At 41.6% G+C, this 18,311-nt stretch overlaps 1 protein-coding gene across 1 annotated transcript; it reads left to right on the forward strand.

Moving 5' to 3' along the window:
* The first annotated feature begins 678 nt into the window (after nt 1-678).
* On the forward strand, nt 679-17,277 carry LOC138974937 (dynein regulatory complex subunit 4-like). The gene is made up of 10 exons (XM_070347648.1): nt 679-829; nt 3,210-3,329; nt 7,589-7,786; nt 8,406-8,612; nt 9,033-9,293; nt 9,765-9,932; nt 13,185-13,271; nt 13,702-13,911; nt 15,070-15,135; nt 15,412-17,277. The coding sequence occupies exons 1-10, from the start codon at nt 827-829 to the stop codon at nt 15,559-15,561; spliced, it is 1,470 nt and encodes a 489-aa protein (XP_070203749.1). The 5' UTR covers nt 679-826; the 3' UTR covers nt 15,562-17,277.
* Nucleotides 17,278-18,311: the final 1,034 nt, after the last annotated feature.

The raw sequence follows: 18,311 nt of genomic DNA on the forward strand, positions 1-18,311 counted from the left end.
GGGGAGTTTTACGGGGGAGCATCTTGTATTTTATGACTCGGTCTTTGTTTAATTCTTTATCTGTGTGTGTTTACGCTTACGTGACTAGCAAAAGTTTGAGGATTGAATTGAATAAAGACTGAGAAACTTCTAAAGCATGTGTGCTTTGTGTCATGAGTCTCTGAGCTTTAAAACAGCGAGAAATTAGCATTTTCTTCAGATTAACATGATGTCTTCAGTTAGGCAACAAACACTGACACACACACCGTCGCACACACACACACTGTGACACACCGGATGATTCGGCACTGAAGTAAGAGTGACCGGCTGATCGAGTGTCGTCACAGTTTCAGTTTATTTTAATGTTATTTACTTTTGCTCCTAAAAAAGCAACGAGGCTCAATCTGTATAGATGTATGAGCCAGTAACTGATTCCTTGGAGCAAGTCAGTTCTATCTAACGCGGCAGCGGCGCTTTGCGCGAATAGTTCGAATTAAAAGCTCAGAGTGAAGTCTCTGCCCCAATTCCGAATCTGCGCCAAACACCTCCAAAGGTTATTACTTCCCCTGGAGATTGATCGATTATGTAAACGGACGGTTAATTTATTTCTAAGAAACCCAGTGTAAAACCATGTGATAGTTAAAGGTATGGCTTTCGATAAGCTAAATTAAAAAATCAAACATTGCATTAAATAATCCATCAACATTCGAAACAACGAGATATGCGCCATATTGACATCCGGGCACTGTTGCTGTGGACAACCATCTTGACGCTTCCGTGAGGTGTCTGCAAAAAATCACACATAAGACTGGATTTTATCTACCAGCAGTCAACCTAGTCAGACAAAATGGTGAGTGTGAAAACAATGGAATAACATACGAAAAACAGTGTCTTTTATCGTTCAAGTTTTAAACATGTTCTATCAAATGGTTGAAAATCTGTTGTCATGAAAGTGAGCGCCAAGGAATCATAACAGAAAGCTGTGGTAAAAAAGGTCGAGTTTTGCTTCGACTATTAGAGATTGTTTCTTTCCTTTCAGCTATTTTTGAGTTTTTGCGAATCAAGATTTTGAGTATATGATATTTTAGTTGTTACGCAGTTGCATTAATGAAGGATAAATTGGTTTGAAACACTCTGGGCTGCTTGTTCGAAGTTCGACACAGGTTGCCATGATCAATGGAGGCTGTGAGGATACCGAAATAGAAAGCGATCATCAAACTTAGAAACATCAGATATCATATTCACAAGACACCTTTGTAGTTATTTATTTCAGCACAATTGCAGATATTAAGAACCTCTTCTAAAGCTGCCATTTTAAGATTTAGAGGGGATTGTAGCTTTTGTTTCTGATGCAGGTCAGACCTGCATCAGAAACAAAAGCTACAATCCCCTCTGAATGTGTACACGCCTTTGGTTGGCAAATCAGCAGCGCATGATTGTCAGATATGCTGTCTGTAAATATTGTGTTTGCTCTTTTCGGAAGCAATACAATACAATAATCTTTATTCATCTCTAAAAGAGAAATTACAAGCTTCACTGTGTGTCTGTAAAATCAATCAATTAATCAATCAATCAACCATGCATGTAGTAACATTCACATCGCATATTCCCATCATATCGTTACATGCAAACATTGTACCCACACACTTTCTAAAATAAGCCTACAAATAGAAGCAATGCATTGCCTGTTTAAAAATTATATCACATTATCACCTTATCACACTTTAACCACATTATCTTCTCACATTTGTATCCTATAAGTCAATATAACTAACAACAGAGAAAAACAACTCATAAAAGGATGTAAAGATTATGCCGTTGTCAGAGCGACAGCACCAGCACCTAGCGCCCCACCTGAGAGTTGAAGATGTGAATTGCAGATAGAATGAATGAGTTTCTGTAGTGTGTGGTTCTTGTGTATGGCTGTCTAAATCTTAAGCTTCTGTCTATCCGTCTGCTGTCAAGTTCAGGTCTGAGTGGGTGCGTGTCATCGGTCAAAATCTTCTGTAGCCTGTCAGTCAGTCGTCGTTCCTGCGTTGATGCAAAAGTGTCCTGCTTCCTCCCAACTACCCCACCTGCTTTCTTAATGAACTTCTCTAATCTATCCCTGTCCTGCTTGCTGATGCTGCTACTCCAACACACAGATCCAAAGTACAGCACACTATTGCAGGTTGAAGTATAAAACATCTGGAGAATCTCTTGTCTAACATTAAAAGATCTGAGTTTTCTCAAAAAGTACAGGCGGGAGTGGAGCTTCTTCACAATAGCATCAATATTGGGCTTCCATGTCAACTTATTATCTATGATTATTCCCAAATACTTATACTGCTCTACTGTCTCTACAACCTCCCCCTTAATCACTATATATATCCCCATGTACATGTTCCTTCCTCCTATTGTCCATAATCATTTCCTTAGTCTTGCCTACATTAAGTTCTAGATAATTATCATCACACCAACCAACAAACTTATCTACCTCCCGCCTGTAGTCAGAGTCGTCTTCGTCAGTCATTAGTTCAACCAGTCCAGTGTCATCGGCAAACTTTGCCATGGGGCATGAGTCGCCAGAAGTACTAAAATCAGCTGTATACAAAGAAAAAAGAAAAGGAGAGAGAACTGTGCCCTGTGGTGCGCCTGTATTTGTGCACACAGTGTCAAACACTAGGTTATCTCCCATTTTCACAAACTGAGGCCTCTTCGTCAAATAGTCCATGATCCAGAGAATGGTGGAAGCTGGAACATTCATCTTACAAAGCTTGTCTGCCATTAAATGTGGCTGAATGGTATTAAAAGTACTGGAGAAGTAAAAAAACATCAAACGAATGTAAGAACCCGGCTTGTCTAAATGAGAATACATCTTATTAAGAACATACAACACTGCATCATCAACATTCCTGTTTCTTCTATAAGCAAACACCTGGTGACTAGTTTTTTTGTCAGCACTGTTGAGGCCTGTGCCTTTGCACACTGGCCCTCCCTGTGACACGCATAAAACTCTGCACAGGTATACCCACACGACAGACCTTCATAAACAATTAAGGGCAGAATTAATGCTTTATATAGTGTTCTTCCATTTTGATGCACTTCGTTCAACCACAATGCCTCTTTCAGGGCTTAATAATAATTACTACACGGTAGTCCACTTGTGAGTTGTACTTGTAGTGTGCCCATTACATTAGTTCTGCATTTTTCTGAAAGTCTGTCTTACTTTTTCTCATGTTTTGTTACAGCCACCCAAAAAGAAGAAGAGTGGGAAAAAGGGGAAGGGGAAGGGGAAGAAAGGGAAGAAGTCAGCAAAGGCCCCCACTGTCATCGATGGAATCTCTACAGAAGAAATGTCGAAAGAACAGGTTTGTTATTTCTTTTCTTTTTATTCATTGGTTAACTTGCAGGTATGGTGTAAGAAGGAAGCAACCCACATTTTTAAGCGAAGTGATTATTCCGTAAAGTACCGAGTATAAGCCCACCCCCCCTCTGCACGAATTTCGGACAAAAGTGGGGGGGTGGGCTTATACTCGGTACTTGACCCTATGCACGAACATATTCTTCATTGCAATGGAGACATGATTCATATAATCATACCAGATAAAGTGTTATGTTTGTTCAAACTAAAGCAAATGTGAAGCAACATGAAGATATTTTGTGTATTATAAAATTGTCAAACTCGCAGACAGACATACGTAAGGCTTACACACCATCACTCATAAATGAACACATTGAAAGCATGTCTATTCAACAAAAACGGCTTTTATTCAAAAACAACTTGAACTTCAACTTGAAACTTGAACTTGAAAAACAGAACAACTTGAAACTTTCAACAACAATCGTCAACTGTCTACATTGCTTCATCAGAGTCTGAAGCAGGTGATTCTTCATCACTAGTCAGACTGGCGTCGCTTGCGTTCTCCTCGGCAGCAGCAGCGGCGTCGCCGTCGTGAGGAAGTGCCACCCCGATCTCCTCTGGGAACCACTCCAGGATCTGATCGTCCCCGCTGCCGTCCAGGGCATTGGACACACCGCACCTGAGGAAGGCCTTGGTGATGACGTCACATCCTACGCCGTCCCAGGCTCTCCCCACCCAGTTGACGACGTTCTGGCGGGTGGGCTGCCTAAGGTTGCCTGCAGCAGTGGGGGGTCTGGGCTCTACCATCCACGTTACCCAGCTGTCGCGCACCCGATCCTGCACATTCAGAATCAGGAACCGCCGTCAGATCTTCCGTTGAATGTCAAAGAGAAATTATGGAGCAACAATTGTCATTCCACTGCACAACTCCAAAAAGATGACCACGCACGCACGCACGCACACACACACACACACACACACACACACACACACACACACACACACACACACACACACACACACACACACACACACACACACACACACACACACACACACACACACACACACACACACACACACACACACACACTCACTCACTCACTCACTCACTCACTCACTCACTCACTCACTCAACTTAAAGTCTCATTTACCTTGAAAGGCTTGACGATGTCGATGGGTTGGGCGAGGGCTGTGCAACCAGCAGGCACGAGCACAAGGTCCACGTCCTGCTCGTCGAGAGCTGCTCGATCATCAGCTACCCTGTGAGCGGCGTTGTGGTCCAGCAGAAGCAGGCGCCGAGTCTCTGAGGGGCCAAGCACACGTTCTGTCCAGGACAAAACTTGGTCCCGTGTCATCCAGCCATTCTGTGACGCGGATGTTGGCTGGAATCTGGAGATGCTGGCGGACACGGCGAGGAATCTCTCCAGTGCGTTCTTTGAAGATCAGAAATGCTGGGAGCTTGCTGCCGTCAGCAGCGGCACAGAGGGCGACTGTAAAACCCCTCTTCTCTGCTTTCGTTGTCTTGATGCGAACCCGCTTTGATCTCATTTGTGCGGTTGGGTGGCATGTCAAACCTGACCATTGTTTGGTCCATGTTTAGCATTTGTCCTAATGCGTACATGTGGCGGTGACGAAGTCGTAGAATATTTCTTCTGAAGTGCAGGAGCTGCTCCTCAAAATCTGCCGGCACCTTCTGGTTACAGGACGTACAGAGGCGAATGGATACATGGTGCCGTTTTTTCCACCTTTGTAGCCACATGTTTGACGCATCAAAGTCTTGAAGGTTCAGACCCGTCCCTATCTGTCGCGCTTTTCTCTGCAAGTCTTTATTTCTAACAACTCGCCCTTCGCTTCTTTCTTCTTGTAGAAACTCAACAAGTCGCGTAAGGCGAAATTACTACATTTAGTCAAGCTGTGGAACTCACAGAATGAAACTGAACGCACTGCATTTTTTCACAATGACCGTAGTCCGCCGCTAGTGCAAAAGGCAGTGAAAGTGACGAGCCTGTTCAGCGCGGTAGCGGTTGCGAGCCTGTTCAGCGCGGTAGCACGCTTTACTGTACCTCTCTTCGTTTTAACTTTCTGAGCGTGTTTTTAATCCAAACATATCAAAGCTATATGTTTTTGGAATCAGGAACCGACAAGGAATAAGATGAAATTTGTTTTTAAAACGATTTCGGAAATTTAATTTTAATCATAATTTTTATATTTTTAATTTTCAGAGCTTGTTTTTAATCCGAATATAACATATTTATATGTTTTTGGAATCAGAACATGATGAAGAATAAAATAAAAGTAATTTTGGATCATTTTATAAAAAAATAATTTTAATTACAATTTTCAGATTTTTAATGACCAAAGTCATTAATTAATTTTTAAGCCTCCATGCTGAAATGCAATACCGAAGTCCGGCCTTCGTCGAAGATTGCTTGGCCAAAATTTCAATCAATTTGATAGAAAAATGAAGGTGTGACAGTGCCGCCTCAACTTTTACAAAAAGCCGGATATGACGTCATAAAAGACATTTATCGAAAAAATGAAAAAAAAACGTCTGGGGATTTCATACCCAGGAACTCTCATGTAAAATTTCATAAAGATCGGTCCAGTAGTTTAGTCTGAATCGCTCTTCACACACGCACAGACACACACACACACATACACCACGACCCTCGTCTTGATTCCCCCTCTATGTTAAAACATTTAGTCAAAACTTGACTAAATGTAAAAAGTATCACCTCCAACTCCTCCGACTTCACAGTCCGACCAGGGTGCAGTTTCAACTTTCGCTTTTCTCTTCCAGTTTCATGCTGCAGAAGGACATCTCTGTTAGCTCGCCACATCCTAATTTGTTTTCTGTCCACACCAAACTCTTCGACCGTGGCACTGACTGTCAAGGTGCTCCAGAGCAGTCAACTTGAATTCTACTGTGTAAGATTTTCGCTTCGGCATTTTCTTGGAAACAAGGGCCAAAAGCAAGGGGAAGCAACTCTGACACGACATTCTTCGGCATTCCTTTTTTTCTCTCCCTGTTCTCGATTTTTCGTGGTTTTTGTTTTAGCCATGCAAAAGTGGGGGGTGGGCGTTTACTCGGTACTTCACCTTTTGCACGGATTTTGCTCCAAAGTGGGGGATGGGCGTTTACAATGTACTCGGTACTTTACGGTAATTATAAAGTAATGAAAATGAAATATTATTATTATTATTGTGATCATTTTTATGCGCCTAATCTAGATATAGCCCTAGGCGCTTACAAAATAATGGTGTTTCCTTTTGTAAAAAGAAAGTCTCTAAAAGTTCAACAGTGCTATGAGAATATATTTCCCCATTCCTGAAAATTGTGCTAATACTACTACATGTGAGCAGTAAATTTAGCAATCTGTGCATTGGCTATGCATTTGAACAAAAACTTTCATAGAAAATGGCTGACAATTTTTAACCCAGCTTTCCCCAAGAAGAAAGTATAAGTGAAAGAGGCAGTGAAGGAGTCACATCATTGTTAAAGTAATTATTTGTGTTTTTGTTGCAGATTACAATACAAACAATTTAAAGTTTTACAGATACTAAACATTCCTTCAGTGTTGTCGGCCAAACGTAACTTTATGCAGTTTGTCATGCAGTTCGTTGCTCCCATCAAAATGTAAATAACATTTTCCTGTGATCATGTTCTAGGGATCAAGGCTGTATGCCAAAACGGACCCAAATACCATCTTTTAAAATGTTCTTACGTAATCAAGCACAATGTGTTGAAGTAAATTACCCAAAATAGACAGAATTCTCCTTCTCCCAAAACACGCTATCATCAGACGTTTTTTTGTTTGTTTGTTTGCTTAACGCTCAGCCGACCACGAAGGGCCATATCAGGGCAGTGCTGCTTTGACATATAACGTGCGCCACACACAAGACAGAAGTCGCAGCACAGGCTTCATGTCTCACCCAGTCACATTATTCTGACACCGGACCAACCAGCCCTAGCACTAACCCCATAATGCCAGACGCCAGGTGGAGCAGCCACTAGATTGCCAATTTTAAAGTCTTAGGTATGACCCGGCCGGGGTTCGAACCCACGATCTCCCGATCACGGGGCGGACGCCTTACCACTAGGCCAACTGTGCCGGTCATCAGACGGTTGATGGAGTTCCATTTTTGCAACAAAATAATGCAACTGAAATTGTTCAATACAAATGTATGTTATCCCAAGCAAATTGCAAGCAAAGAAGTCCTTTGTATCATCAATCAATTGACTGAGGACTGTTTTGTACACAGCTGGAGGAGCACATCTCCAGGCTGCGCGAGGAGCTGGACCGTGAACGAGAAGAGCGCAACTACTTCCAGCTGGAGCGCGACAAGGTCAACACGTTCTGGGAGATCACCAAGCGTCAGCTGGATGAGAAAAAGGCGGAGCTCCGGAACAAGGATCGTGAGATGGAGGATGCTGAGGAGAGGCATCAGATAGAAATCAAGGTCAGTGTCATTTTCAACCCACACTTCGTGTATGTGTGATTTCAGAAAGGTACATTTGTGTTTCTCAAGGAGGGATAGGACATAGACATGGGCGGATTTTATTTATTACATTTTTAAGACACATAATCGTACACTTGCAAATACTTACATCAGCAAGCAAGTAGTGAATGCTAAACCTTAGGCTGGTTGTCGCGACACATGTCGCGCTACTTTACGTATACTGGCACCTGGTTGTCACGACATATGTTGCGCTACTGGCTCAGTCTGTTTGGTCGGTTCCGATTACCTCCCATGGATGCGAAAACCTATATGACCGTTTTTCTTTATTTTTCTCTCTGTTAATTCACCCGTGGCTATGTAACATGTGTTACAGAATTGCACCAGTGTAAGGGTTAATTGTATACAAAAAAAAATGAAAGACTCCCTGATTTAAGACTTCCCTGTTTTTAAGACCTTTGCTGTCTTATACTTTTTTGTTCATAACCTCTACAAATTTACCTCCCTTTTAAGATCTGGATTTCTTAAATTTTTGGAGGTCTCAGAAAGGGTGGGGTCAGATAAATCCACTGTAGGAAGAGACATATCAGGACTTATCTTCTTTCTCTCTCCTGACCTACAGGTGTACAAGCAGAAAGTGAAGCACTTGCTGTACGAGCACCAGAACAACATCGCAGAGCTGAAGGCAGAGAGCTCCGTGGCACTGAAGCTGGCGCAGGACGGCCACTCTGGCAAGGAGATGGATTTGCGTAAAGACAAGAGGGCCCTCAAGGTGGAGCTCAAAGAACAGGAGCTGTCACATGAAGATGTCATCAAGAACCTCAAGAAGGTCAGTAAACATGAAGTCTGAATGGAGTTTTCTAGGCTGAAGTGTGTGCCCAGCAAAGTTGGCGATGTTACTGTCAGTAAGATGATCTTGCCCTTTTGCTTGTCAAGCATATAATTCAGTTGCGTTTTGCACAGACGGTTTCGCTTCAAAAAGTACCATAATTATTTTAAATAACAGGTTACGTAGGAACTGCCTTGCATTTTTTTGGGGGGGAGGGGGTATGGTTATTTTGACAAACGTTTGCGCATGTTTTGCAATCTTTGTCTTCTTACCAAAGACAGCAGGCTGATCAAGAACTAAGGTTTAAATCGGACTGCTTGGTGAATTCTAAAAAAATTATACAGTCATCACCAGTAATGTGTGTCTAGTTTGTTTTATTTTTAAAACTGTGCTGATTGTGGAACCCCTGTTTTCTTTCAGAGCACTGATGAACAGATCACACAGCTGCGACACGACTTTGAGCGACAGGCTCGTGAGATCGAGGGCAAGTACGAGAAGAAGATGCGTGCCTTGAGAGATGAGCTGGACCTGAGGCGCAAGACAGAGATCCACGAGATCGAGGAGCGCAAGAACGGACAGATCAACACTCTCATGAAGAACCACGAGAAGGCCTTCAGCGACATCAAGAACTACTACAACGACATCACTCTCAACAACTTGGCTCTCATAAACACACTGAAGGTATGTGTGCAGTATTGAATGATGATCACAGCATTCTTGTTCTGACAGACTTTCATTGAGTATCATTTGTCTTGACAGAAAATCGGTGGCTCAGCATATAACCACGTTATGTCCTAAATAGACTCTAGTTCTGGGGACAGAAAAACAAAGTTAGCAAAGCATAACATAGGTGGACATGTTCGAATCGGAGCAAGTGGGCAGATTTGTTGCAGTGTACAGCGCTAAATTGCACTGAAAAGCACTACATGTAAAACCGAATGCTACTGCAAATTCAAGATGTATTATGCATACTTTGCATTGCCTGTACAATTTTTCCATTATTTTTGATTCGCTTGAAGTTACAATGCAACATTGGAATTAAACTAGGCAAACTAGAACAACCACACAAAGAATGGTAGTGAATGTTTTAGGAAGCAAGAACACAAAAGCAAAGTGAGAAGAAACCAGTAAACATGACGGTGATTGTTGCAGGAACAAGTGGAGGAGATGAAGAAGAAGGAGGAGAGGATGGAGAAGAAGATGGCAGAGCTGACAGCGGAGAACAAGCGACTAACGGAGCCGCTGCAGCGAGCCAGGGAAGAGGTGGAAGATCTGCGCAGACAGCTGGCCAACTACGAAAAGGACAAGGAGACGCTCAGGGTACGCCATGTGCTTTTTTTTTTAGATTTTAGAAAATTGCGCTATGGTTGTGCTTTTCTTTAGATTTTAGAAAATTGTTTAGCCTTGCTTATGTCTTGTTGGTTTGGCTTTAATTTGTCATGAGTGTATTTGGCTATTAAAAAAACAGTAGAATTCTGGCACAATGGGACGCTCAGGGTACACATGGTGCTTTTCTTTAGATTTTGCACAAATGTTTATCCTTGCCTGCATCTTGTTCTTTAGTTTTTATTTTGTCATGAGTGCATGTGTCTATGCCTTGAAGCAGAACTCTTGCACTTGGATAAGCTTTCAGAGTGTGGTGACAAAAGGAAAGATCTGAAGCAGGGAAGAATAGTGTTATTGACTGAAAAACTGTTCAGGCAGAGGTTACATACCGCTCATGCACCCATATTTTGTCATCAGTGACTTGATGCATTTTAGGTGTAGAGGTTCGGAAACTCTCGTTTTGTTTCTCTTCTCTTGATGTGTTACGGACTCACTCTCTCGGACACAACAGATGACATTGTGACAACAACAGCTGTATACTGGCATGACAAACTTTATTTCTGTGTCTCTCGATCTTCCCTCCTCCTCTTCGCCAACCCGACCGAGGCCGGTGGCTACAAGCCACAACATACAAAGTTGAACTACATCTCCTCAGTCAGTGGAGCCGAGACACGAACTGAATACTTATGCTGGTACCGGGATGCTATTTATACTGTCCGCGCCGACTGCACTGGAAGCGGCTCTCGAATACTCCCCGAACGGCTGTCTAGAACCGCATGCTAGCCAAATCTGTGTTTATTTAGGATCTTTGACAGCCGATAACTTTACAAAAAATGCACACATTAGAAATCGGTTTGTTGCTATAAAACCAGCATGAAAAATACTTTTAAACCATGTCATAAAATATAACTATGGAAGTCCAGATCAAAAAGTAATTATGATTAATTACTCAGAATTAATGACCGATTAACGATCGAAACCCAGCAAAATAAAGATTGCTCAAATAAACCACTCCCTGTACCATAGGTGTCAACCTATCATTGGTGTTGCCCTTATATGAGGCCTTCCAAAACCTTATTAGACAGCTCAAGACCTTATAAAATTGAGAAATATTTAATGCTGCTCAGAAATAAATGCTACCAACCCACACCCACTCCCAGTCAACAATGCTCCTTGTTGTACTTCTTGGTGGCTGACTTGGCCGACTCTTCCAATGCACTGGATGGTTGCACTTCAAAACAGGGCACATCACAGTTCATCTTCACTTGCAGGTATGAAGTGAGGGTGTCGGGAATATATTAGAGCTCACTTCTGGCGCTTTCGCTGGCTTGAAATGTTCTTCCATCGATCGAAAAGATTTCGATTTCGCCACCATGTCTTTGTGCCCACGTGTTGAAAAATGGCTCTTCAGGTCGTAAAATCCAGAGGCACGCACTTTCACATGTTTCCTGCATGGGACACAAAACGAGTAGTCTGGGCCTTCTGATGAAGATTTAATCCATCCAGCGTATGCACCGTTGTTAAAAATTGGGCTCTCCCACTCTTTAAGATGTCGTCCGGATCCACTTTGCGATGTAGTTTTCAGCTTTTTAGCTGGAGGATAACTTTGCGATGCCATGCTTGTTGATCGACGCTTGATAGAATGTACCGGAAACCGGAAGTGATTTATAGGAAGTCAAGTGGAAAAAGAGTCTGAGTATGCGCAATGACAACGTTTGAGAGTCGTCTGCATGAAAGCGTCGATCGTTGTCTCTCAATCTCCATTGTTATCATTCATTTTAACTTTGCTGTAATTTTTTCTTTTCGCCGTATATTCTTCTTTTGCCCGTATAGATTTTCCTATACACCGTATTGGGTAAAAAATGCATTTTTCCCGTACAGCAATACGGCCAAACCGTATAGGTTGACACCTATGCTGTACCAAATACAATTCACTCCATAACAAAATGAACTCCTGAACTTTCCATACATGTGTTATACTTGCGGTAAAATGGAACTTATGACAAGTTATGTGACGTAAAACTTGACAAAGAAACACAGGTCGCCAAAATGACGCGTGTGACATCACATAGCGAGACACCGGTCAAACTGAGGAAAACTTTGATTTACTTGATCCAAACATTTATTAATGCACTTTAACTCAAAAAGTATCCTTAAAGGCATACTAACGCACTCCCGTGTTTACAAAGTGTAGTTTGCCCACAATCGATGTCAAACGCACCATAAGACCATATAATGACGATACGTCACCATGCGCGGACCATAATACATGCATTACAGCTTGTTCTAGCCTCTGAAAAAGTGAGGATGTCAACAAAGCCGCGGTGTTCTCTCCCTTGCATCAACGTTACATGTGTTGCCAAATCTATAAATAGGACGATCCAGATCAAAATGAAAATTCAAATATCTCAACATTTAAGGGGTCCTAGACCACAATATTTTGCAGGGAACTTAATTTAGTCTGTCTCCAGCTGTTGGTAAAGCAATTAGCGTGTATAGTCATCGAGTACATATGGCTTTAAGGGAATAAGAAATGAAGTGCACTAAGTTAGATTTACGAAAAAGTTACAATTATGGAGATAATAAATGAATTCCAGACGTCACCTACTGGGCGCTAAAACTCAGATAGCGTCGAAGGTTTGGGTCGGAGCTGATCGAACATTAAAGCAATTTAAGGAACAACAGGGCCTTAAAAAGTACTTAAGCACGAACATACCGCAACATATAGTGTCTATATCCATTCATTATTGACATCTAAAAGTAATATATAGCCTTAGATTGCATAAAATAGCACGTGCACTCAATCAATCTAAAAATAGATTTTAGGCGGAATAAAACATGGCCGCCGCTCAGATGTAAATAAGCTGTGTAGAGAAGAAGTTCGTGTCGTCTGCTAAGGCGCAGAAAGTTTGTTAAGGCACTTGCTGTAAGGGCAAAAGTCTGTTAGGGCACTTGGCTGTAAGCACTAAAAGTGCACATTGTCACATAGGGTTGTAATGTTATTCAAGGATTTTCTAGCATAATATACATAAACCAATTTGTAATTTGAAATTAAGTGCTACTGCTTTGTCCCCCTCTTTAAAGGTATTTTTGTTTGCTTTTTTTGTTTGCCACAGTACTAATGTGTGAAGAAGCCATTCACAGATTTCTGTTTTAGCTGTTGGTGAGTCCATTGGCCAACTTGAGTTAGTGATTGTTTTGGTTCTGCCTTATTTAATGTTATGTTCTCTTGTTTCTGTGTTTCAGATGACAAAAGCAAGGTTAAAAATCACAGAAGACGATTTCAGGGCGCTCAAATGGGAGCATGAAGTGCTGGAGCAGAGATTCCACAAGGTTAGATTGGTGTAATGTTTTGCTTTTAGTCTCTCCAGACATAACATTTGTTTGTGTTCAGCTGTTGTTTTATAGAAATATCCATCCAGATGTATTCTTCGATAAATTGCCAGAATGTAAATTGTGTTCCTTGATGCATTCATTGTGAGAACTTTTTATTCTTTGTCTCGGTGTTTTTCCACCAAGTGCAGGCAGTCTGCGGGTAAAGGCCATTGTTAGAACAGGCTAACAACTTACTGATATAGATACACAACAATGAGTCTCACAATAAAAGGTATGTTTTACAATGAAAACGGAACAGAGTTGTTGATCAGTTGGCTGTATCAAGAGAGAAGACAGTCCAGATTAATCTGCTTTTGTGTTCATTTGATCTTCCGTCTCATGGGGTGCCTATAACATTTGAATTTTATATATGATTTTCTTCTCACAGACCCAGGAGGAGAGAGATGATCTGTATCGCAAGTTCGTGAAGGCCATTCACGAGGTGCAGCAGAAGAGCAGTTTCAAGAACCTGCTTCTGGAGAAGAAATTGAGTGCCCTTGCCGATACTCTAGAGAAGAAGGAAGCACAGCTGAACGAAGTGTTGTCAGCGTCCAACCTTGACCCCACTGCCCTCACTGTCGTCACCAGAAAACTGGAGGTAAGGCGGACATGCATTTGTCAGGCATGGGAATTGTCCCCGCCGAATTTTTTTTTTGTTCCGCCGAAAAAGCAAAAGTGTCCGCCGAAAAAATAAAGGGGGTTATTTTTGCACCGGTTATTTTTGCCTTTGCGCAAAAGCCCGCGAAAACTTTCTGTACTTTGTTCACGCACTGCTACCGCCCGCCTCAGTTACTTGAACTTTTATGTTTGAAAGTAAACCAGATTGCACCGATTGTGTTAGAAGTTACATTTTCCTGTTTGTCTCAACAGATCAATTTTTTAACAAATTTAAACCATATAATACATGAATATATTTTTTTTCTTCAAAAAAGCAAAAATTGGTACTAAAAACTCTGATTCTAAAAACAGAATTTAATGGCAAACTTGGAGCTCAGATGACACCAGATTGCACCATCTGGGTTCTTTGGAGACATTTTTGTCTGGGGGGGCATGCCCCCGGACCCCCCTAGTAAGACTAGGCGTCGAATTGACGCTTCGCGTCTTCAGTTATAAATGTTCAGCCTTTTTTACAATTTTCAATTCCCATGCCTGATTTGTATTGTGCAAAAGATCGAGCCTGTTGAAATTTGGCTTTGGTTGTAAGCCCTGATAAGAATCTTTTGACTTTTGGGGAAAAAAATGTTTTTGAGCCGTTTATAGTATACTGTCTCGGAATGTATTTGTTATCGTGCAACCTTTTGTCACTGACAGATTCTTTTATTAATCTCTGTTCTCATGTCTGTTAACAATTGCATATACATGTATTAGTAATTATAATGTCTTTTATGCACTGTTAGCTTTAGTAGAGAAACATGGGGGGGGGGGGGGGGGGGGGGGAGAGATACTGTTATGTCACCTAGAATATATGTTGGTATGGGCAGGGGGTTGAAGAAAGTAAAGAAGTACGAGACTTTAAGTTGAAGGCAGTCGCAACACATCTCTTTTCTGCCCAGTCTTTATTTGTTTGGTCAGATACTTTAGCTGGTTAATTTCTGTGTGTGGTTTTGAGGTGAAACAAACCTGTTCATGACAATGATTCAAAAAGGAAGTGTCACTTAAATTGTGTAACTAGTTCACTTGTTTGACGCTTCTGGTGTCTGTGGACAAATTGGGTGCTGACAGAGTTTGTACTAACATTTATCCTGTTATGTCACAGGATGTGCTGGACTCTAAGAACAGCGCTATCAAAGATCTTCAGTATGAGCTGGCTCGTGTTTGCAAGGTCAGTATTGGTGTTGATATGGAAGAAGTGTATGGTTGTGTGTGTGTGTGTGTGTGTTTTAGAGCATTTGATCTTGTGTGTAAGAGACAGAGAGATTGCATATTTTACTGTTTTGTGTAGCATATTTCAGTATGATTTAGTGTGCTTTTAAAAAGAATTATGTACATTGAGACTTCTACAAAGATCAACTTCTGTGGAATTGTGTCTACCTGCTTAAGAATATAGTCATTTTGCGAGGGAACTTAAATTAACAATTTTTCTTTTTCACAATCACAGGCTCACAACGATTTACTCCGAACATACGAGTCCAAGCTTCGACAGTTTGGCATCCCAACAGAAGAACTTGGTTTCAAACCCCTGGAAAGTACAGTCGGTGGTCAGACTCTTGGACACGGTCCCGCTGGTTTGGTTTCAGCACCATCCTAAGTTTTAATCACCCATCACGTCTCATAGGTCTTGTGATTCAGGCTGAAAAATGGAAAGAAAGAAGTAGTAATTAATATCTGGGGCCACACTTCCAGCCATGTTTTATGTTGTGGTTCCTTTGGTGGTTTTGTTGAACACCTATCTGGTGACAACCCAAATTGGTGAAAAAAGATTCATGCTAAACTGCTCAACAGCATTATTAGTAACATCTACAAGAACGAGTGGGGTTTTTTTCTGTGTAAGAGGGATGGTTGACAGTGAATGAAAAAAATACTTTTTTTTTTTAACGTAACAGTATAGATTGTGATTCTCCAGTTACAAAGATGTTTAACATTGTAAAGTCGTGAGTGAAATTTAGAAAAACGTTTGCATGGTTATAGAAAGAGAAGATGTAGAAATGTAATTTATTACTTTTGCCTTCGTTTTTCCCACAGTGCATTTTTGTGTGAAATAAAGACTGTGATATTGTGCAGTATTCTTAACATGTCTGTTTAAGTTTCTGCCTTGTTCCTCAAGTTTTAACATGTATTCATCATGTGAGCTCAAGATTATTAGTGACATGTTTTCTAGCAGGCTGTTGTTGTTCAAGGGAATAATAGCCATCTTGGTCAGAACAATTATGAACAATCACTTTTCATCACTGCATGCTTGTGAAGTTAGAAAGAAATCTCTACATAAGAAAAAATAGACTATCCTGAGCAGGGCCGGACCCAGGGGGGGGGGTTCCAGGGGTTCCGGAACCCCACCCCTGGAAAAAGCATGTACCTTGCTTTGATTGTTTTTGGTTTTTGAGTCACTTGAGAAAAAGTGACTCTATGTAATCGGTCAGTGTTAGTCTGTCCGGCCGGCCGGCCGTCTGTAGACACCACCTTAACGTTGGACTTTTCTCGGAAACTATCAAAGCGATCGGGCTCATATTTTGTTTAGTCGTGACCTCCAATGACCTCTACACTTTAACGATGGTTTCGTTGACCTTTGACCTTTTTCAAGGTCACAGGTCAGCGTCAAAGGAAAAATTAGACATTTTATATCTTTGACAAAGTTCATCGGATGTGATTGAAACTTTGTAGGATTATTCTTTACATCAAAGTATTTACATCTGTAGCCTTTTACGAACGTTATCAGAAAAACAAGGGAGATAACTAGCCTTTTCTGTTCGGCAACACACAACTTAACGTTGGGCTTTTCTCGGAAACTATAAAAGTGACCGGGCTCAAATTTTATGTGAACGTGACTCATTGTGTTGTGAATAGCAATTTCTTCCTGTCCATCTGATGCCTCATATAATATTCAGAACTGCGAAAGTGACTCGATCGAGCGTTTGCTCTTCTTGTACTAGTTTTAGCACCAAAACAATGCTGCTCTTAACCCTCAAAACAAGGCCCAGAATGCACCAGATTTTAACCGTTTTTCAAAAATTTTCCGGGGGAGCATGCCCCCGGAACCCCCTAGTTCGCGCGCCTGCAAACAGGCGCGCGCTTGTGGCTTCGCCACTTCGCTGATTTTCCCCCCCCAAAAAAAGGAGGAACCCCCCCCTTACAACTCATTTGGTCCGGCCCTGCTGAGGTAGTTCATTCTTCTGTACAGAAAAAGAGTCCAGAGAAAGAAGAAACCAAAATCAGCTGTACAAGCAAATTATTTCCAAGAGAAACAGTGGCTTTGTTTGTAAATTTGTACCTGTACATAACAGAAAAAATAAAGAGTTGGTGAAATAAAGTATCTGACTTTTCCTTGTGAAGTGTCCACATGTTTTGAATGTATAACATACAGCTATTTGTTGCATTAAACACACACAGACATATACACGCAGACAGACACACACATGCTTTCTTTCCCTCCATATTTCTCTCTTAAAGTATGCATCATGTGTGTTTGCATTTTCATTTGCTTCACATCCTTCTTAACCCTTAGGCTGGTTGTCGCGACATACGTCACGCTACTTTACCTATACTGTCACCTGGTTGTCACGACATATGTCGCGCTACTGGTTCAGTCTGTTTGGTCGGTTCCGATTACCTCCCATGGATGCGAAAACCTATATGATCGTTTTTGAGTCACTTGAGAAAAAGTGACTCTATGTAATCGGTCAGTGTTAGTCTGTCCGGCCGGCCGTCCGTAGACACCACCTTAACGTTGGACTTTTCTCGGAAACTATCAAAGCGATCGGGCTCATATTTTGTTTAGTCGTGACCTCCAATGACCTCTACACTTTAACGATGGTTTCGTTGACCTTTGACCTTTTTCAAGGTCACAGGTCAGCGTCAAAGGAAAAATTAGACATTTTGTATCTTTGACAAAGTTCATCGGATGTGATTGAAACTTTGTAGGATTATTCTTTACATCAAAGTATTTACATCTGTAGCCTTTTACGAACGTTATCAGAAAAACAAGGGAGATAACTAGCCTTTTCTGTTCGGCAACACACAACTTAACGTTGGGCTTTTCTCGGAAACTATAAAAGTGACCGGGCTCAAATTTTATGTGAACGTGACTCATTGTGTTGTGAATAGCAATTTCTTCCTGTCCATCTGATGCCTCATATAATATTCAGAACTGCGAAAGTGACTCGATCGAGCGTTTGCTCTTCTTGTTTTACTAGTTTTAGCACCAAAACAATGCTGCTCTTAACCCTCAAAACAAGGCCTAGAATGCACCAGATTTTAACCGTTTTTCAAAAATTTTCCGGGAGAGCATGCCCCCGGACCCCCCTAGTTCGCGCGCCTGCAAACAGGCGCGCGCTTGTGGCTTCG

Source organism: Littorina saxatilis, linkage group LG1 (genome assembly GCF_037325665.1).
Source record: "Littorina saxatilis isolate snail1 linkage group LG1, US_GU_Lsax_2.0, whole genome shotgun sequence".
NCBI lineage: Eukaryota > Metazoa > Mollusca > Gastropoda > Littorinimorpha > Littorinidae > Littorina > Littorina saxatilis.